We start from the raw sequence: 21821 nt of genomic DNA on the forward strand, positions 1-21821 counted from the left end.
CCCTACTCAAATTAGGTCAAACGTCATTGGTCAAAGTTTGTATGCCCGACTGCCCCAACCTAATAAGTTGGTTCCCTGAAAACGCCCCCTAAGAATCTACTACTAGTCTCCATGAAAAGTTAAATACCTCCGACATCTTCATCCTACGTGTCACATTAATGAATACTAAACCATCCAAGTTTGATCCAACTCAGAAATTAATCCAGCTGTCAAGTTTCTGTTAGCGCAAAATATCTAATCAGCAAATTAAGAAGAGAGAGAGAGGAAAAAGTGACGTCTCTTTGCTTTAAACCTAATTCCATTTGGATTCTGATTTTCACCTCTATTTCATTGATAATCATATAGAAATCAAAAGAACAAAAAAAGAAAAATAGATAGACGAAATCATGACTTCATTCAGTATAAGAAACCCTAACCCTAATTTCTTTTACAATAATTGTCTTTCCATCTCTAAAATCGTTGTGATTCTCTGATAGTTTTTCGTTTTCTGCCTTTTTTTACTTGTGAGATTTCAAGAGAGAGAGAGAGAGAAGAGAGTTATTGATACTATTGCGATGGGATTGCTAATTGAACTTGAAGATGATGATAATAAGGAATTGGTTACTCCTTGTAATTTCTCCATGGTTGAAAGAGGAATTTATAGATCTGGTTTTCCGAATTCCTCTAATTTTTCCTTCATTGAAACCCTAAACCTCCGATCGATCATGTAAGTTTTTCTCTCTCTTTCTCTCTTCTTCTTGTTCTTCCTGTAGACGTTTGATCGTATTTATAATTTTTCAATTGGATGTGGACAGATGCTTGTGTCCTGAACCCTATCCGGAGGAGAATTTGAAATTTCTTCAATCTAAGAATATCCGACTTTTCCAATTTGGAATTGAAGGAACAAAGGTATATTCTTCCAAAATCCATTCAATCTAAAAGTTTTTTTATTGAAAAAATCAGTCCATTTTGTTCAGATGATTTATGAATATAGCTTTAGATATTATCCTTTTGTTTATAGCTTTGAATCTTTTCTGGGTTTAATGGAGAAATTGTTTCTTATAATATCTTATCACAGTTGGAATATGTTCTTGCCCTAAAAATCTTTTCTTTCAGAACTTTATTTTTATGAGCCATTCAGTTCTCTATACTACGAGGGGCATTATTTTAATAGTGTTTCTGCCGAAGGATTTGTCAATCTACTACGATGAATGAATAAAGTTTGTACTTCGTACGAAGTTTACAAGATTAAACATTTCCAAGTCGAACAAAGAACGTTTTTTAGTTTGGTATTGATGAAATTTTATAAAAAGTTTACGAGATCAAATGTTTTTTTTAATTGAACACGTCTTACTTTAGTGGCCGATATATTACTTGCTATATACATTAAATTTCCATTCAATGCAATAATTGATTTTTTGTTCTTCTTCCTGTTTTGTATGTCAATGTTATGTTTTGCAGCCAAAAATCTCCTCTTTAAATAAGGTTTGTATCCTCCGTTTTATGTTTCTTTTTTAAGATCGTTAGTTGTTGTTGTTGCATTTTAGCTTCACATCTGATGGCATGGTTACATCATATGTATGTGATCACATAATCTGTCGTACTACCGACCGATATAGTCGGAGCCATGAAAACTTACATATATGCCATTAACTGTATGCCCAAGATACATTGTCTATTGAGCTTTTGACCTCTCAAATCTTAGATTCTTCAGGTTGATCCATGGATCAATTTGTGGAGTGTGGACTGTTGTCAAGTGCTATTCATCAAACCAGAGTGGACAGGTTTTGGTTACACAAATGTTCTAGTACCCTCAAAACTGAAATTGCATAGGTAGTAGATGTTAGCAGTCTACAAAGTTTAGGGTTTATCAAACCATGAGAAATCTACCTAGAGGTTTACTAGCAACGTATAAGGCAGTTGACGCCTATATAAGGGGTAAATATATCAGAAATATCCTCAATATATTGCTTGGTTAGGAAAAACGATAACTGGTCATGACGTACATTCATACTTCAAAATCTTTTCTAGAATAAGATGACCCTACCAGCAAATCATTATGCGCGTTTTTGGGAAAAAGCTACCTAATCTCATGTTTGGTGAACCATTAAAGAACTTGAGTTTTTCAACATCGTAAGCGTAGTCTTTCTGTCCAGTAATCAATAGTTCACATTCTGAACCTACTTTTCTTTTAATAGTATAGATGCGCGAATCTAAAAATTGCTTGATCGTCTAGTAGAAGTCTCTCTTATTAGTTATGAACTGTTAAATTTATCTGCTTTGCATGTTCTGTAATATATCTCGTTTTGTCGCGGGCATGATATCAAGTGATATACTGGTGAGTTACTGTTGCTTGTACTTATGTGAGTTTTCCATTTGCAGGAGCCTTTTGTGACTGTTTCCAAAGATACTATCACGGAGGCTCTGAAAGTCTTGCTTGGTACTATACCGTTTCTCCACTCATCTTATTTTTTAATTACATTTTTTCTTATTTTCCCTTTATACTTCTTTTTTGTATAATGCAGATATTAGAAATCATCCGATCCTGGTTCATTGCAGACATGGAAAGGTATGGCTCTTATCCTGGTATAAACTACTTCATCTATCAAACTAAGTAGTTGGGCCCGGGGCTTGGTCGTAGATTGGCTCGAGTCGAGCCAATCTCTGCCTAGCCTTTCTCGATTTGTAGAATTTATTAAGGTTCTTTCATCTGTCTCTAAAACCTTAACTCAAAAGAAATAAAGGTTTTCTTATCGTTCATAATTGAATACTCGTAATAAGATTTTAATTTATTGTGCAAAATATTCCTATGATCAGCATCGAACAGGTTGCGTTATCGGGTGTCTGAGGAAACTGAGGAATTGGTGTTTGCCTTCTGTGCTAGAAGAATATCAGCTCTTTGCAGGCGCCAAAGCCAGGGAAACAGATATGAAATTCATCGGGAGTTATGATATATCGTGTCTTAGTCAATGCCTTTACAGTATCATTTATCGCTATGTCTCTCACAATAGGCGTTTGGTTTATAAAGAAGAGGGTGCGCACCAGAAACGCTTAACTTCCAGCTAGTTCAGATCGTCTGGCTCTTGCTTTTCTCAAACAGCCAAGCTGAATCTGTCCTTCTTCTTCTTCTTCTCCTTCTTCTCCTTCTTCTTCTTCTCCTTCTTCTTCTTCTTCTTCTTCTTCTTCTCCTTCTTCTTCTCCTTCTTCTTCTTCTTCTTCTGATGATGATGATGATGATGATGCACATTTTCTTATACACTGTTTTGAAATAGTAGGTAGAAAGATAATTTCATTATGCAGGTTCTTAAGATGCTGCAGAGATCGATAAATCTTTTTGTTTCATAGTTCCATCCTGAACCCTTGAGAGTGAAAAACCTTCGAGAGGTTGAAAGAGTTTGTCATTACTGTTCAGATTCAAATGCAAAGAAAAATTTAAGTTGATCTATATGCTTTTTATCTTCTTTTTTCCTTGTTTTATGCCCATGTTTTATCTTAGAATTGTTGCAAGTGAACTATGAAAGAATAGTTCACATGTCCCTAACTATAATGCACAGGTTGAAGGTCAGCATTCTACAATTCCTTCCTTAGTTTAGGACAAATATGAAATAGTGGGGCATATCTTGCCTGTGCGGGAAAGGCACGCTAAAGAGCTGTGATGGGTTGTTATGGCATGTGGGCGAAGGGCGCTCTGATTGTGCCGTACAGTGCTAACTGATGCTGTGTCGGGTCGAGTGACCCCTTCTTTTTGGTGCAAGAATGCCTAGCTTTCTGTGAGAAGTTACTCTAAACCCCCTCTTGTTCTCAGGGTTTCTGAAGCTAACCCAACTTAAGACATCAGAAAGAGAAGCAGTGTAAGACGTCTCAAGTAAAAGAGAAAATGTTCTCTTTATGAGGGAGACCTGAGAAGTCCAAATACACTTCAGAAAGTCTGTGTGTGTTTGTTGGAGAGAGAGAGAGGCAGAGTATTTGTAAGTGCTGCAGTTGGATTTTGGTGTTACACTCACAAATCTGCTCTATCTCAATCACCTTAGGGCTTGGGTTTAAAGTGGCATAGCGAGTTCGATTTTGAGATAGTTAGGGTTTGGGTTGAACACTTTAACATTCAACCCACCAGAGGTGGGACTTACACAGAGCAGTTGAGGGCTGCGTAACCAGATCACAGAACGGGTTCACACTGGAGCGAAAGAAACCCAGCCAAGTTGATACCGGATCAAGAATCTGGGTCATAGCAACCCTTCATGTGTAAGTTGAAGAGTTTTGGATGGGGAAGTTGTTTGATTGTAAGGGATGAAAAGGAGAAGACATGAATTTCCAACTAAATAATAAGCCAAAATCACATTTTTGTTGGTCCCATTGTCACCAAAATCATATGATAACAAAGCATATTATTGTGGGTCCTTTAAGAACACAATTGAGTCAGGACACAAGAAACCCCATAACCCAACCCCCTCTATTATGATTCATGTCTTTGGTGCCATCAATACCAAATGGCTTCTTTAGGATTGGATCTCTTTTTCTTTGTAAAAGTATAATAATTTTACAGAAAAGACAAGTACCATAGATTAATCAAGACATTTAAGATATGTTATCAAAAAGGAAATATTCGTAGTTCAACTAAAAAAAAAAAAAAAGGAAATATTCGTTTGTGGTTTTGAAGAACGACACATTGTCAAGCCATTGGCATATGGGCGAATGGGCTTTAGGCAATTCTTATGTTAGGTAATAATTTGCTAGTATTAGCCGTTATTATTAGTTTTATAAATGGAAATAAGATTCGTACGACTTATTTATGACTCGCATTAGAGTTTGAAGAGTAAAAAAAACAAGTGCATCTTCGTAAGAACATATTTACTAAAAGTTTAATAGTGCGTACGACCAAAACCTCCTAATTCTGCAGTTTCATTCAGGGCCAGCCCAAACATTTGGGAGGCCCCAAGCGAAACTAAATATTGGAGCCCTTTATACGACATGTTCGAGAAAAATAAACAAGATTTCAAAAAAGACATAGAACACCCAAACATGAACTCCTAACCATTGAGCTACAACTACCATCTTGTTATAAGTTTGTTAAGAATGTAATTGTTATTTCAAAAAAGACATAGAAAACCCAAACATGAAGCTTTCCGTAATGTTGGCCCAAAGCGACCGCTTCGGTAGTTTTGGGCCCGGGCCGCCCCTGGTTTCATTCATTGGGCTTCATGGCTTATGCGTTCCAAAACTCAATACAATCAAGCGGGAGTGTTTGTGGAATATGAGTTTTAAAGTTGCAATACTGAACGTTTGAAAGTTTCCAATTTTTCTTTACCATTACAATGTAACATAAGGTATTTTTCATGGTTCAATTTTTCGTCTACATTTTTTATTTAGAAGTCTTCTCTAAAGTTAACATCAAGACAACTGAACAAACTATCGAGTGACCAAACAGAAGATACCAATTGTAAAACGACTGTACATTTTCGGCGACCATTGGGCTACAAACTTCTTGGTTTGTAGCGTAAATATCACAAAGGGCCAGCTTGAGAATCACATGTGACTTTGCCTTTATAAAAGGGAAAAAGGAGTTGGATCTAGTTAGAAAAAGAATTAGAGGGGTCTCCTTTTTGCAAATAGGCAGGTAAAAGTCAATTTGCTACTCACACCCCGTGACTTCTTTAGATTGCCGTGACGTCCAAAGTAATTGGCACAAATTCACCGCCTAGTCGAGTACTCGAGTGCTAGTACTTTTCTGTTTAATTCGGTCCCTTAACTTGTTATCTATATTAAATCTTAACCCTTGTTTTCATTTAATTAGGTATAGACCCTTACCGTTTTACACCACTGATATAACTTATCTTTTACAAATCGAATGTGCTAAAACTGTCAGAATATAAATTATTTACGATAATGGTTATTCTAAAATTTGTCGATTTATTAAAACATATTCTATTAGAATATATGTTGCGAAATGTATTTATTAAGCAACAATAATATTTGTGGTGATTGACGAAAAGAAAGAAAGGTAATGAGAGAAGAAGGGACAGAGAGATGTGATTACCATCCCGTGATTGTCTCAAAACATTCCAAATTGACAGGGACAAATTCACGTTCACTATATTTGGTTAATTCTTGTCTTCTTATTCCTCACTTGTCCAACTATAACATTATCTTCTTCGCCAAAGAAACCGTAAAAATTAACAACCTTTACGACGGTATAAACGAAGTTTTCAATTTTGGATTTTATTGTCCACAGGAAGATACCCAACCCAGAATTAAAATACTAACACTACTGATTACAAGATTAGACAATTAGATAACAAATTGTTTGATGCTTTTGTTGTTTTTATTCTCTAGCTTTATATATTCTACAAGTACAAGTTTCTTAAAGTAATTTGTCTACCTAGAGTGCTGCTAAACCCTAGAAATACCGCTTCTATCCATTTCATTTTTTTTGAATTGTTAAGCGTGTGCCTCGAACCCTTGACCTCTAAGGTGGAAGATTGTTAAGCGTGTGCTTCTATCCTTTTCATGACTTCTGTTTTCATGCATTAGCCCATTAATGATAATTATAGGTAGTGAACTCTCTCATCATTAACAAACATACTCTCTCCCTCCCTTTGAGAATGTTAAAGTACTCGTCGAGTTCCATTAACGGTCTTTTTTGTGCTTTAAATTTTCTTTATTTATATCTCCGTTAAAGTTAGTATTTCATGTCTTTTTTGTTTAAATTTGCTACTTTAGAAGTTTGTTTCATGTTGATTTCTACCTATTTTGGTTAGTCATAAAAAAATCTAAGAATGCTCTAAACTTTATTCAACTACATGCTAAAAAATGAAAATAAAACAATAGTTGTGTCACGAGAATGTTTAAAATATATAATAAATGATGGACCAAACCCAAACCTAATACCTTAATATTCTTATATAGAATATTTTGATCGAATTTAACTACCTCAACTTTGAATCTCGAATCACTTCAACTTACTAAATATACAATTATAATTTTAAACAAATGTGATTATTTTCAAAGTCCTTAGCTTGTGGAAGATCGTTAAGATTTTGAAGTCATTTGTCCACTATCCATATTTCATTTGCTTCTCAGTTAGATGCAGATCTTGGTTTTGTTTATTTTTTAACTCAGTCAAAACTGATCAATATTTGACTCGATAATATTTAAAATGTTTAATTTCAAACCTTCTTCTATCTGATAATTTTTTTTTGTTGAAAGATTCTATTCGGTAATTTGAGTTGTTATTTTTTAACTACGTATGTTTTCGTATCAGATTTCAATACATTGATTATTTGATGGATAATTACCCAAACGTAAGTCGGAGTAAATATTTCTTACATACAAATAACATCTTCGGATCTTCCTCATTACTTGTGGTCCTTCTTCAGCTCTTTTTTAGGTCAAAATCTTATAATGAAAAAAGAACCCAAAACAAGAAACTAGTTCCAAAATACTGTATGAGACAATAAAAGGGAACCAAAAACAAGAAACTAGTTCCAAAAGATGAGACAAATTGGACGGTCACGATCTGTCAGGCGTAGTCCACATGCTAGATGAAGCTGGGCCCACCGCCCACATTTAACGAACACAACGATTCCATTGACACCACAAGATCATACCACGAGTAACCCACTTGTCAGATCTAACGGTTCTCCTTATTAGTTCTAAGCACCTCGAGCTCTACAATAACATCCACACCGTTAGATTAGTTTACAAATTTTCTCTCTCTAAAATTCTGTTTACAAAATAAAAAAAAGGGAGGTGATGTTGTTGCTCTATGGTATGGGACAAGAAACACAGGCCAATCCAGCGAAGTCGAAGACAAAAAGAGACATCGGAATCCGGTCAGAATATATATCAGTTGCCACGTGGACTGAATCCCTTCCCTTCATTCTTAATTCTTTCAAGATAAGATTCTATTTCACGTTTCTCGTTTGACGAGCTTTGTACTTCGTTATAAATTTGTCCAACACAATATCAGCCGCACCATCTTTCCATCTCTTTAACTAATAGCTCCATTAGAGGGCTTTCCATCTCTTAGAGCATCTCCAATGCAACACTCAATTTTAAAATCTCCGAGTGCCACTTAAGATTTTTAGAGTTTTTCCTTAAAAACCATCTCCAATGCAACACTCTATTTGGATCTCTAAGATGACGTGTCGAGGGTGGAATAGAGATATCTCAAGAGGACACTCTATTTCTAGAGTGTCTTCTTGAGATATCTCTAATTGTCCACCTCATCAATATTTGATTTTCAACCAATAGCAATCGAGTTTTCTATATTTTCTAAAATACTAATTATTTATTTACAAAAATAACTATAACACATAAGTAAATAAGATAAGTTTCGAGTTTTGCATTGGAGACACAAAAAATTTGAGGATCTCTATTGACGCCACCTAGGAGTGAGAATCTCAATTGGAACTTGACACATAGGATGAATAGAGATTTTTTTGAGTTTTGCATTGGAGATGCTCTTATGAAGTCTCAACTCAGTATGGATTGATCCCGATCGATTCCCACCATTACCCTCTTTGTAAATTCGTTACGAGTTCATCGAATCCATAAGAGAACATTATGTACGAATCCAACTAATTCAGAAAAGAACAATCGGTATGAGTCCACCGAAATTAAAAAAATTAATTATTTTAGAAGTAAACTTGGTGTGAATTTTAATAGGAAAGGCACAAATATTATAATTCGACTTTTCATAAGGTGGCCAATACGCGGACAACCGTTTTTCTTATATTGACAACGCAAAAAAATCAAATTTTTATATGGACATCAGTTTCTAAGGGGACAACTATCTATTATTTTCACTCAAGTCCTCTTAGAATCAGATGTATTATTTGATGACCTCCCTCTTTCTCCACAAACCCTAGGTTAGTTTAGTCTTCATCTCTTCTATTACTTGTTCTTCATCATCACCCAAATTTCTAGATAGAAATTCCTTGGAGAAGCATTGGTGGTTATGGCATCAAACAAAGGTAAGGGAGTTGTTGTAGAATCTTCCCAAAGACAAAGGTTAGAACCCTAAAATTCTAAAACCAACCATGAAGAAGAAGATGGTATTGATGGCAGAGAAAATCAAAGAAGATGTGGAAGATGAAGATGGATCTGTTGGTTCCGACTCTGAAAACGATGGTGACGAGGAAGATGAATCTGGTAATTCGGGTTGTGCAAAAATATGACATAACAGAACATCACTTGCGACGAAAATCTGGCATAATCAGAAAACTTGCCAGATTTTCGTCGCAAGTTATGTTCTGTTTTACCTCATCAATGTCATTAATGCCTATTATGGAAATGCCCGGAAAAACTTCTTCAGGTGCAGATTGAGGGATTTTGTCTTCTTCATCCATCTAGGGTTTGATAAAAAAAATGGTAGAAACTACAGTTTACTTTTAGTAGAAGTGAAGAAAGAAGAATAAGACTAAGAAGAGATTTTGTCTTCTTCATCCATCTAGGGGTTGATAAAAAAAATGGTAGAAACTACAACTTACTTTTAGTATAAGTGAAGAAAGAAGAATAAGACTAACAAGAAGGAAGAAGATGAAGAAGAAGACAGTTTAGGTTTTCAATCTTTAACTGTTATTTTTGTTAGTAGTCCACAAGTTACTAATTATTAGTATTTAAGACTTTATGGAGTTGTCCCCTTATTAAATCAAAGTCAACTAAGCCAAGCATAGTTGACTCGCATCGGGCCCGAAAATAGTTGTCTATATAAGAAAAACGGTTGTCCGCGTATTGGCAACCTTTCATAATCTATATTTCTTAATATATCAGTCTTTTTTTTTTGCCTTTTCACAATAATTCATCACGCGACAATTAAAAAGATTCAGAGATAAGAAATGTCTTTTGAAATTTAGCTAGGTTATGAATCTATTTGTTCGGGTGATTATTTGGTACCAGCGCTATTACGTGATACTACCAAGCTACATAATTTTCGTGAGACCGAATATTATCTCTCTTAAACATTTACAATGAAGGTATGACCATTTAGGTAAATTTCTCAAGGCTCATGGCATTCTTTGACAGTTATACAGAGTCCTAGTCACCCCAAACGATTAGTCTCCTTTCTGTCTTTCATTCTACTACTTGTATTTTAACTAGCTATCCATTTCCTTCTCCTAGTTTCTATGGCAGGTTGAGAGTTAGAAAAACAAACTTAGAGAGAGAGAGAGAGAAAGAGAGAGAAAGAGATGAAGATGGGTTTTCCAATTCTCCAAGTATTGATCTTCTTAATGTTGTTTCTAAAAACTTGTTCAAGTAATAACCCATCTCTTCAACTAAGTGATGATGTATTGGGTTTAATTGTATTCAAATCAGATCTTCATGACCCATTTTCACATTTAGTCTCATGGAATGAAGATGATGAATCTCCATGTTCATGGAAATACATTAAATGCAACCCTAGAACCAATAAAGTCTCTGAAATTTCATTACAAGGTTTGGGTTTATCAGGGAAGATGAATAGAGGTTTAGAAAAGTTGCAGAATTTGCAGGTTCTCTCTTTAGCTCATAACAATTTCAGTGGTAATATCATTCCTCAATTCTTTCTTAATAAGAATCTCAAAAATCTTAATCTTAGTCATAATCATTTATCAGGATTTATACCCATTGATTTTAATTTGAGTTCAATTAAAGTTCTTGATTTTTCTAATAATTTGATTTCTGGACCAATCCCTGATTCTCTGTTTCAAGATTGCTTATCTCTAAATTACATTTCTTTAGCTAATAATGTTCTTGAAGGTCTAATTCCTTCTTCTCTTCAAAAATGTACTTCACTTGGATTTCTAAATCTCTCCAACAATCATCTCTCTGGTTACCCAGATTTTGTTAATGGATTCTATACTTTAAAAGGATTAAGAATCATAGATCTTTCGAATAACGAATTTTCGGGTCCGATTTCAAAAGGTTTATCTTCTCTTCATTACTTGAAAGAACTTCATTTACAGGGTAATCAGTTCTCTGGATCTTTACCTGATGATTTAGGGTTATGTCCACATTTAACTCATTTAGATTTGAGTACTAATTTGTTAACTGGAAATCTTCCATACTCAATTCAAAAGCTTAATTCTCTCATATTCTTCAGTTTATCCAAGAACAAGATAACGGGCGATTTTCCTAGGTGGATTGGTAAAATGGGTAGCTTAGAATACTTAGATTTTTCTAGCAATGTGTTCATTGGAAACCTACCCGAATCGTTGGGTGATCTTAAATCACTAAATTTCTTGAGTTTATCTGATAATCAAATGAGTGGAACATTACCCATGTCATTAGTTTACTGTTCTAAGTTGTTCTTCATTCAGTTGAAAGGGAATAACTTTAATGGGAGTATACCGAAGAGTTTGTTCGATATGGGATTAGAGGTACTCGACTTATCGTTGAATAGGTTTACTGGTTCAATTCCACCTGGGTCAAGCAGAATTTTCGAGTCTATTCGAGAACTGGATCTATCAGAAAACAAGCTCACAGGGATAATTCCTGCTAAAATGGGTCTTTCTTCTCATTTACAGTACTTAAACTTGTCTTGGAATAATCTTCGATCGGAGTTGCCAATGGAACTTGGTTACTTTCAGGACTTATCTATATTGGATCTTCGCTATAATGAACTATACGGGTCGATCCCTGAGGACTTGTGCGAATCCAAAAATCTAGCTATTCTGCAACTTGATGGTAACTCCATGAGTGGGTTAATACCGGAAGAGATAGGGAATTGTTCATCTCTCTATTTGCTGTAAGTAAATTCTGTTTGTTTTTTCTTTAAGTTAGACAAGAAATCGGACTCGAGATCCAGATCGTCTCGAGTTCAGAACGTTTGCTTTTATCTGCCTAGTCTGCATTGCTGTCACGGGCTGACTTCGGTGAGCTAGACATAGAGTTAGTCTAAATTAAGAGGCCATAGTCTGAATAACCTGAAATGAATATCATGCATCTAAGTAAGCCAAGAAGACTCTTTCATCAAAAAAAAAAAAAAGTAAGCCAAGACAGTTTCAACAACAAAAAGAAAAGTAAGACAAGTCACACTCGGGCATTTCAAATTCAGATTCAGACGAAGCAGAATCCGACGAGTCAGATCCGGACAGTAGAAAAACACTATTGTAGTCTTATTCTGACCAAAATGTTTCAGAATTAGTACAAATTCTATTCCATATTACAAAATAAACAATTTTTCTATGTTTTTTCTTGACTTGCAGGAGCTTGTCCCATAATAAATTTATCGGTTCGATCCCGAAGGCATTATCAAGATTGAAGAAGCTACGAATTCTCAACTTGGAGTTCAATGAATTAACAGGGGAGATACCGCAAGAACTTGGCAGTTTAAACAATCTTCTTGCAGTAAATATTTCCTACAATAGACTTACCGGCCGGCTTCCAATGGAAGGGATATTCAAGAATCTCGGGCGAAGTTCACTAGAAGGAAATTTAGGTATTTGTTCACCCTTGTTGAAAGGACCTTGTAAGATGAATGTCTCGAAGCCATTAGTACTCGACCCATTTTCGTACGGTAACCAAATGGGTGGTACTCATGGGAGTAGTAATCAAGTTCCAAGTTCATCAAGTGATTCTGTGAAATCTGAACATCGAAGATTCTTTAGTATTTCTGCCATTATATCGATTTCGGCCGCTTTTTTGGTTGTTTTCGGAGTTATTGTGGTGAGTCTGCTCAATATTTCCACTAGAAGAAGAATAACATTTAGAGATAATGGATTGGAAAGCATCTGTTCAAGCTCTCAGGCAGGATCAGGCATTAGTACTGTCACAGGCAAACTCGTTTTGTTCGACACAAAATCGTCCGAAGATTGGATACATAATCCTGAAACATTACTTAACAAAGCTTGTGAGATTGGAAGAGGAGTATTTGGAACAGTTTACAAGGTTTCTTTAGGTAGAGAAGGAAGATCCAATGTGGCTATAAAGAAACTAGTAACATCAAATATACTTCAAAATCCCGAAGATTTCGATAGAGAAGTTCGAATTCTAGGAAAAGTGAAACACCCGAATATTATGATCGTTAAAGGTTACTATTGGACTCCTAATTTGCAGCTTCTAATATCAGATTACGCCCCTAACGGAAGCTTATACTCCCTACTTCATGAGAGGCCATTGTCCGTTTGTCTCTCATGGGCTATTCGATTCAAGATTGCTCTTGGGACGGCGAAAGGTCTTGCCCATTTACACCAATCTTTTCATCAGCCTATTATACACTACAATGTGAAACCAAGCAATATCTTGCTAGACGAAAACTACAACCCAAAGATATCCGATTTTGGACTAGCAAGGCTTCTTACAAAGCTCGATAAACACGTAATAAGTAGTAGATTTCAGAGTGCATTGGGATATATGGCTCCGGAATTAGCATGTCAGAGTATAAGAATTAATGAGAAATGCGATGTGTATGGGTTCGGTGTGATGGTTCTTGAACTAGTGACAGGGAGAAGGCCGGTAGAGTATGGAGAAGACGATGTTTTGATATTGAGTGATTATGTTAGGGTTCTTCTTGAAGAAGGGAATGTGTTAGATTGTGTCGATCCGAACATGAATAATGAGTATCCTGAGGATGAAGTCTTGCCTGTTCTGAAGTTGGGTTTAGTCTGTACATCTCAAATACCTTCAAGCAGACCATCAATGGCAGAAGTTGTGCAAATATTGCAGGTTATCAAGACACCAATCCCACTCAAGATGGAAGTGTTCTAAGGTGACAAGAAAATAAGCAAGATCCTTAACAACGTGTCATCGAAAAAACTATATATTTAATATGTTTTAATTATTTGTGTTCTTTCATATATTAGTGTCAATTGTAATGATTTTAATGATGTAGAGAGTTCTTAGATTACCGATTTATCTTTTTTTAGGAATCTCAATTTCATGTGTAGTTTACTCGTATAACTCAAGTTATTTCAATGCGTTTATCTCAATCTTAGTTCATCATGTTGAGGGCGAAAGGCGTGGGAAGGGAAGTCGAAAATTAGAGGTCGGCAAAGAGGTTCTGTATATTAGAAAGGTTGAAGTCGGAAATTAAAGATGTGCTCCTTTGAAGAAGGTGCTAAATTAGAAAGGTTGAACACCAAAATGTAAACTAGAGTCTTTGTGAAAGTTAGGGCATAAACATTGACCATCTTTAGGACAAGTAATCATATTGTTCAAAAGTTTTCAAGTAGAAAAAGAAATAAAGAGAAGGATAACCAGAAGGGAGGAGAAAGTCAGGATGTTTGAAGATCAACAAATTGTTGATCTGGTACTCCAAATTTGGCGTACCCAAATCTTCCGTCTTAATTAACTCAATTTCTTTGTGAAAACCTATAAACTTGACTAGTTGGACGGTTAACTTCGAGATTACTTTAAGACTAAGTTTTAAAGAGATGAATGTCTGAGAGTAGGTGCGTATATGGCAAACCAAAGGAGCATATCTCTAGTGTACCCGATAGTCAGTAGCTTATCGCGTATCGTTACCCATACCACATACCAAATCTCTGAACGAAAAAATTTCCTAAACAGTTGCTAATGGAATAAGATGTCTTCAAACTGTGAAGGAGATCTGTCTACTGGAAATTTACAGAGAAATCACAGGAGAGTGCTGCAAAAACCAGACTACGGCTTCCTGACAAATATTTGAAGGTTTTCATAGTTTCAAGTCTTTGACTATCCTAAAGGTTTGGCCGACTTCCGACCACTCTACATCAACAATATTGAACCACTCGAGACACAACAGCAAGAGAACAGCGAAAAAAACAACAAAAGAAGCATGAAAATATGATACGCAAGAGAACATGGTTCTGTGAGCTCTGTAGTCTGTATATTCATCACTATCTTCAATAAAAACTAAATCCTCAACCTGACTCAAACTTCAAATCAACATGTAAAATACAATCAATATGAAAGTAGAAGAATACTTAATCTAATGTCAGAAGCTTACATGAAGATTAATGGGCAAATCTAGAGATGGAAAAGTTTCTTCTGAACTCAGCATCATGTACTTCACAGAATCAACTAATCACACAGTTCAGAATACAAGATTACCATGAAATCTGACACGATAACTTCCAGCGTCAGATCGCGGCGGAAAGATTTTGCACCCGTCCTAACAGCCTTGGTAACTCAATATGCATTTACAACGGTTCCTTATTCATCTTAAAGACTTACTCGTGTAGCTTATTAGTCTTACCGAAATCAAGCAGAAAAGATCTCAGACCTAAATTTGTTAGTCTCAAGTGGTTGAATCTCCTCCAGTGGATGCCCAAACCCGACGAGAATAAACTACTTGAACCATGTCAATGATGTCATGATGGTTATAATCATGGTATCATTAGCTGCTCCAGTAGAAGGTGCGCACATCTAAACAGAGACGAAAAAACCAGTAATTTAGCAGAAGAGGCTCAGTATTTCATGTTTACAAGAATAATCATATAATTAGGAGCTTCTTCGTGAGGAAAACATACAAAAGTTTAGGACTTTGGGATTCTGCGGATTTCTTCCTAATCGGTTTCTTCATCGCCCCCAACAAACGAGCCTGATGTTCCTACACGATTTAACATATCCATCTCGCCATCTTGTTCTTCCTCATCAAATATCACTGGCTCCAAAATAGGATCATCTAAAGTTAAGTTGGCAATATCAAGTTCTGGCTGACCTTCTAGGTCGTAGTCCTCGCCCACCATGTCCCAAAATTTTGTCGGGCCTTTGCTGCATCTCCAAAAGGAAATTAGTCAATTTTCCTCCACATACAGCATTTTGGTACATCAAACAATATGAAGGAAAAATAAGGTTTAAATGCTAAAAATGTAAACGGAAATGAAGAAGAAAGATTTGATTGAACTGTAACAGTATCACTTACACATATTCTTCTTTCCTCCGGGACATGAGCCTTAAATTTGAGTGAACATACACAAGATCTTCAGCTCGAGCAGAAGTAATTTCGCTCTTAATATTGTGGATCATCGAGTATGTCTTCCAATGCCTTCCGCAACAAGATGATGATGCCGGCTGTGAGAGAAGTCTCAAAGCAAGGGACTGTAAAAGAGGCATCCCAGATCCAAAATTTGCCCACCACGAAATCGGATCAATTTCATCTTGTAGTTGTATCTCTTCTAATTGATCAAACAGGGCAGATCCAGTTGCAAACTTTCCAAATTCAGTCTGAATTTGTCGCAATGAGGAAGGATTATCATAGAGCCGCCTAAAACAGAGAATCCTTTTATCCGCAATTTCTTGATCTTGATGTGGTGCTAAGCGTTGTCGTAAACCACACTCACTTTTAAGCCATGCATGGCTGTAATATTTCGGATTTAGTGAGTAAGCCAGACAGAGCAAAGCAGTGTCATTTTTATCCCATCTATCTACTAAAACCGATTGAACTGCGTCAAAAAATTTAGAGCGATCACCGAGAATATCTTTGTTTTCGTGTTTAAAGATCAATTCTTGAACTTGTTCCAACATAGTTCCCCACCTTTCCCACACTCTATGGAGATCACTTTCATTCATGTCAACCATTCTCATCATACTAATAATCGGTTCTGTAAATTCTAGAAGATAATCGATTCTTTCCCACCATGAAGCATCTTCCACCCTACAACATAAAACCTCAGCTTTTATATCATCACTTGTCCTGTAAATTTCCCAATCAACATCAGCCACCAGTTTCGTTAATACAGACCTGACCTCTTTAACCCGCTTTGCTAATACAATTGTTGCAGCAAACCTTGTTTTTGGAACCCTTAACAGCCTTAGCTGACCATATTTATTGTAGAAAGACGCCGAATATTCATTACAAACAACAAAATCTTGAATATCCCTTATATCTCTATCTATATCATGAATCCATTTAAGCAATTCATAAATTTCTGTGTTTGTTTTGCTATTTTCATTGCTACAAATATTTCTAAGCCCAAGGTTTAGAGTATGTACAACACAAGGAGTCCAAAAAATATGGGGATATCTTGCCTCTAAAGTTAAAGATGCAGCTTTACAAACACAAGTATTGTCCGTTATTATCTGAACAACTCTAGTCGGACCAACCTGATTTACTGCATCTACTAACAATTGAGATAAGAACTTTGAGTCGTCTTCCTTCCCTGAAGCATCAATAGCCTTCAAAAAGAATGACCCGTTCGAAGATACTGCCATGAAATTAACAAGAGGTCTTTGATTATCATCTGTCCAACCATCACATAGAATAGAGACTCCAGTTTGGTTCCAGGATGATTTCATCTTATCCAATATTCTCTCTACACTTATCTTTTCATCTTTAAGTAAATCAAAGCGCAATTGGTCATAACTTGGAGGGATGTAATCCTTACAGTTGCTATTAGCAACAGAAGTAATGAAGTCTCGCCAATAAGGAGATCTGGCTAAGTTAAAAGGTAAGGCACTAGAGTAGAATAATCTAGCAGCTTTCTTATCTAGTTCGTCTCTAGTAATATAATCAATTGATTTCATTTGACATTCTTCATTTTCTATCTTTCGCTTTTTCAATTTTAGGGGGAGACTTGATTGTAAAGGATGAAATGAAATAGGCAAAGGCGATTCATATATAACAGCAGTGCTTTTTGTGGATAAAGGTTTTCTAGGATCTGAACTTTCATGTTCCTTGTGCAAACTTTGAAGAGATTCTAAATCAATTTTTGAGCAGACTCTGATCCCCTGTCCTTTAATTTTTAGTAGATGTGCTCTTACTCTTGAATATGATCCATTATAGACATTGTTGCAGAAGTTGCATCTGAAAGCCCTATTCCCTCCCCCACCAGCAGCTTTATCTAACTTCACCACATGCCTCCACAATGGGGCATCACCGAAAAGACTAGTATCCTGGTCACTTGATCCAGTCATACTGATGTCTTGTCCAGATGAGGGCATGAGGGAAGCTGCAAATTCCAGATGAATTTTATCAATAAACGACCTACTTATTATACTGCGAGCAGGCCTTTTATACTAATGAATAAAAACTGTGTACAAGTGCAAAAATTTCCTTCCAATAAGACTAATTGAACGTGGGTTTGATGCTAAAAAGGAAACCCATAAATAAAGCAACTTACATAAAAGAAAAGAGACAAACATCAATCTAGATATAAGTGTGAGTGAACACGACCCTATTTACTTAATATGGGATCTTCGATCATACTGGCCCCGGTGAGATAAGCTAATGAACGATATAATGGAACAATAACAAAAAGTACCAGAGGGTATATATATAAAGTATAAACATACTAATAATAAAACATACATATTAAACTAGTGAAAAATCTTTCATGTCCTATATAATTAATTATCTTCATTCAACCACTGACTGCGTATTTGTGTAAAGTGTTCCTATGTCGAAGGAACCTCTATTTCCTCATGCAGTTCCTTCTCTTAAGACTGATTTACAGGATTTCTTCCCTTATACAGAGTTATTTTTCTTATAGAGGATGATAAAAAAAAAACAAAAACTCTACTCTGACCGCCTATTTGAACACCCAATTGAACCGCCCAAGAGAGAAACCATTGTTTCTCTCTCCTCTCACGTGTTTGCTCACGTGGAGAGAGAAACAATGGTTTCTCTCTTGGGCGGTTCAACGGGGGGTTCAAATAGGCGGTTTATGTAGTTGTGTTGTAAAACAAAGTTTGCAAGGATAACTTGCTGACTGAAGATATTTTGTTGACCATGTCGTACATTTCTAAGACTTTTTGGGCATCAAAGACTGTTCGCGAAGAACATATTTTCATACGACAGATTAATATCAATAATACTTCCACATCACGTACTCTTGCAGCGTTTATCAATGACTAAATTTAACTCTACCAGAAGCCGGTATACAAGGAGTTGGAAGAACATTATCACGAACCAGGTGTTTTTCTCTTTTGTATCAACTTTATGGTTTGTATGGAAATGCACGGATAGCTAAGGTCTAAAGAAAGAAGTTGACTAGAACGGCAGTTGCAGACAAAGATCTCCAAGAATCGACACCCACTACCCACCCAAATTCCTCTTCCGCCCTGAGCAGCACACATCAATTGAAATAAACAAGGTAATAAACCTCCCGAATGAACAAAAATATGGAAAATTGAAGGAATTCAAACCACCAAAACAAAGTTTCAAGTACTAAGATGTTACCAAGAGGAGCTAGATTGGTGCAGATTATCTAGTGTAAGATTCTTATAAGTCCACAAACTACTGACATTAGATTCCATCCTATATATATATTTTAGAAATTGTTTTTTTCTTTAACAAGAAGACACTATTGGGATTGGGGCAGTATCAGATTTACAATGACTAACTAGTTCTACCGTTACTAACTAACAACTTTCTAGTAGCGAAATGATATTGATACAGGTTTTACATTTCTATTTATATACATTATAACCCTCTGAGGCTCTGAAACCTCCCCCTCTCTTCAACCACTTATTTTCTTCGTAATTTGATCCATAACCCGTCTAACAAGCGAGCTAGATCCCCTCTGCCTTTTCTAAAGCAAACCCACTTTAAACAATGTACATGTAAGATGGTGCTTGTTTTTCTTTTTGTCTTCTTGATCTCACTAATGCATACACCCCAAAATAATTCAGTTTAAGAAAATCATAAGTATGAAAAACTTTCAGAATTTCAAGGTCAGATTCACATGAATTAGATTCAGATACAAGAGAAAATTAAAAAAAAACACCACTTCTAATATGCATTATTCAAGAGTGGGTTTGCTCTAAAAATGTCTGAATACTAAATATCGTGTTAAATGAAAGTATGGGTCAAATCAAATTGCTTAGAATCTTCCATGGGTAGATGGAAATTGGATCAATCTTCCAACAAATCTAATCATACCCACTACTACACCTTGATTGATTTTTCCAAGAACTATGCATAAGTTAAAGATAAAGTAGGGAAATTTTTTTAATTCTTACCCAAAATATTGATACTGGATCAAAATAAATGAAAGATTAGAATCAAATCATAAAGGTTTTAGGGGGAATTTAGCAAGAAGAAACATCAAATGTGCAATATGAACTAAAATCAAATGTAGAAGATATAGAGAGAGAGAGACTTACTGAGATGGAGAGAGATTCGTAGTAGTCGTCGCTGGTGTTGTTAATGGTGGGGGGGATTGGGAGTAGAAACTGAAAGTGGACTAGTAGTTTACCAAAATCATCCAACTTTGAAGAACAAACGACTTGAGACAAATCAAATGACTCCCTTTTCTTTTTCTTAGGGAAATTCCATTTTAGCTCCCTAAACATGAATAATGCACCAAAATGAACCCTGTTCACTGTTCAGTCTTCAATTACATTTGAATGGCAATGATACATCATGACATTTGAGGTTGAGCCTTAACACATGAAGACCCTTAGGGCCTTCTTAGGGTGCTTGAAAGCCCATCTCTTTTTACTTTATGTTATTTATTGTCTAAATCACATCGGATAAATCTCGATCCCACGACCTCAAGAGCTTGAGAGGGAATGTCCAACCACTACACCAAAGAGCGGTGACTATACTTAATTACTTTAGAATGTAACAAAATACATATACTTAATCGAACCAAGTGATTAAGAATTTATTGGCTATATATAATTATGTAACGCGACTCCTTTTAGTTTTTACTCGTGACCATCTTGTATTTGTGTTATATATTATTTATAAGTTATTTCAAAAAAAAAAATTCATCTTCGAACTAGTCAGAATGTTGGAATGTTGGGTCTGTTACATTGAATCCCGTTTTTCTTCTCTCGGGTTGAGAGTGAAACCTCAAAAGAATTCGGAAACCTCTTCGATGCTCAAGACATTCAGATTGCCCTTACAGTTAAAATATTGAGTGAACCCGAGTTTATAGAGTTGTGACTTACTCCTTGTGTTGAGAGAGTCTTAGCTTTTGTCTGCTTTGAGACGAATGATTACCTTTTATAGATTGCTTTGGCCGACTATAACTAAACGACATTGATGAGGCAGTTGAGATCCAACGTGTTATATTGAAACTAGTATTTTGTAGTCTGAAAGTACCAGGATTGCTCTTTGGTTTTTCCCATATCTTTGATATTTAAAAGTTATATTGTCTAAGGATATCTGGTAGATCGTGTTTCCGATCTTTAGGAGAAGGTTCCTCCTTGCGTGACTCTTTAAGCTCAAGTTATAAATACTTAAGATCTTCACCAACTGGAATCTTTGATAAGATTTCAGGATTAAGTCGGTAAAGCATTAGGCACGCTTCTACCCTCATGTTTCGTGATTGAGGTACCGACCCCACTCATGCATAGTTTTCTCTTAAGTCCCAAGGGTAGACCTGGTTGTATTTGAATCGAGGCAGGGCATAGACGCCTGCGACGCTCATATCGACCCCCTCCCCCCCCCCCCCCCCCCAGTTCTGGACTTGAATGAGACACATCTTTCGGATTCAACCTCCCTGTTGACTTGATACGAGTTGATCGTTGGGCCCTTGGTATCTCCTCGACTTATTTACCGTAGTCAATTGATGGTCGTTTTTTGGATCATCATGGTTCACCATAAACTTGTCCCGCTAAGGGCGATGGCGGTAAACTTACGGGTCAAACAAATTCCCATCCGTACCTTGAAATACAACCAACTTCCATGGTTCTCTTTTAACTTTTGCTCAGTCAACTTCAACTTTTGTTTTTTCTTTTCGTTTTTCACCGCTTTCTTCAAACTCTATCTCCCCCCACCCTTTGTCATTTTTTTCTTGTCGGTCAACGTCTGTCGGCCTAGTGATCAGGATAAAAATTAAATTATTTCCTTCCACCACCACAACACCACCATCTCTCCTCTTATTCCTTTCCCCCCTCGTTTATCTCTCTCTTTTGATTTATCTCCTTCCTGATTTTTTTCTCTATGTAGAAATCTTTTAGGGGTTCAGTTCGAGAAACCAAATGGGGTTTCA

At 36.1% G+C, this 21821-nt stretch overlaps 3 protein-coding genes across 6 annotated transcripts; 2 read left to right on the top strand and 1 right to left on the bottom strand.

Moving 5' to 3' along the window:
* The first annotated feature begins 255 nt into the window (after positions 1-255).
* LOC147568933 (inositol diphosphatase DSP3-like) lies at positions 256-3422 on the top strand. Of its 2 annotated transcripts, XM_086655368.1 has the most exons (6): positions 256-706; positions 795-888; positions 1441-1464; positions 2362-2419; positions 2505-2548; positions 2797-3422. In XM_086655368.1, the coding sequence occupies exons 1-6, from the start codon at positions 555-557 to the stop codon at positions 3043-3045; spliced, it is 621 nt and encodes a 206-aa protein (XP_086511494.1). In that variant the 5' UTR covers positions 256-554; the 3' UTR covers positions 3046-3422. The 2 variants fall into 2 exon arrangements, with proteins under 2 accessions (XP_086511494.1, XP_086511495.1); XM_086655369.1 differs by lacking the exon at positions 1441-1464 and having other exon boundaries at positions 262-706.
* A 6402-nt stretch (positions 3423-9824) lies between these two features.
* Positions 9825-13886, top strand: LOC147568934 (Leucine-rich receptor-like protein kinase family protein). The gene is made up of 2 exons (XM_086655370.1): positions 9825-11704; positions 12165-13886. Exons 1-2 carry the CDS (start codon positions 10167-10169, stop codon positions 13663-13665), a joined length of 3039 nt encoding a protein of 1012 aa, XP_086511496.1. The 5' UTR covers positions 9825-10166; the 3' UTR covers positions 13666-13886.
* An 836-nt stretch (positions 13887-14722) lies between these two features.
* On the bottom strand, positions 14723-20288 carry LOC147568935 (uncharacterized). Of its 3 annotated transcripts, XM_086655371.1 has the most exons (5): positions 19984-20288; positions 18789-18939; positions 15803-17828; positions 15408-15651; positions 14723-15303 (listed from the first exon to the last, which is right to left on the bottom strand). In XM_086655371.1, exons 1-4 carry the CDS (start codon positions 20170-20172, stop codon positions 15444-15446), a joined length of 2574 nt encoding a protein of 857 aa, XP_086511497.1. In that variant the 5' UTR covers positions 20173-20288; the 3' UTR covers positions 14723-15303; positions 15408-15443. The 3 variants fall into 3 exon arrangements, with proteins under 3 accessions (XP_086511497.1, XP_086511499.1, XP_086511498.1); XM_086655373.1 differs by lacking the exon at positions 18789-18939 and having other exon boundaries at positions 19984-20279; XM_086655372.1 differs by having other exon boundaries at positions 14723-15651; positions 19984-20220.
* Between the last annotated feature and the right edge of the window lie 1533 nt (positions 20289-21821).

This window comes from Eschscholzia californica, unplaced genomic scaffold (genome assembly GCF_041429995.1).
Source record: "Eschscholzia californica isolate CP2 unplaced genomic scaffold, dmEscCali1.0.p SCAF_1, whole genome shotgun sequence".
Taxonomy (NCBI): Eukaryota; Viridiplantae; Streptophyta; class Magnoliopsida; order Ranunculales; family Papaveraceae; genus Eschscholzia; species Eschscholzia californica.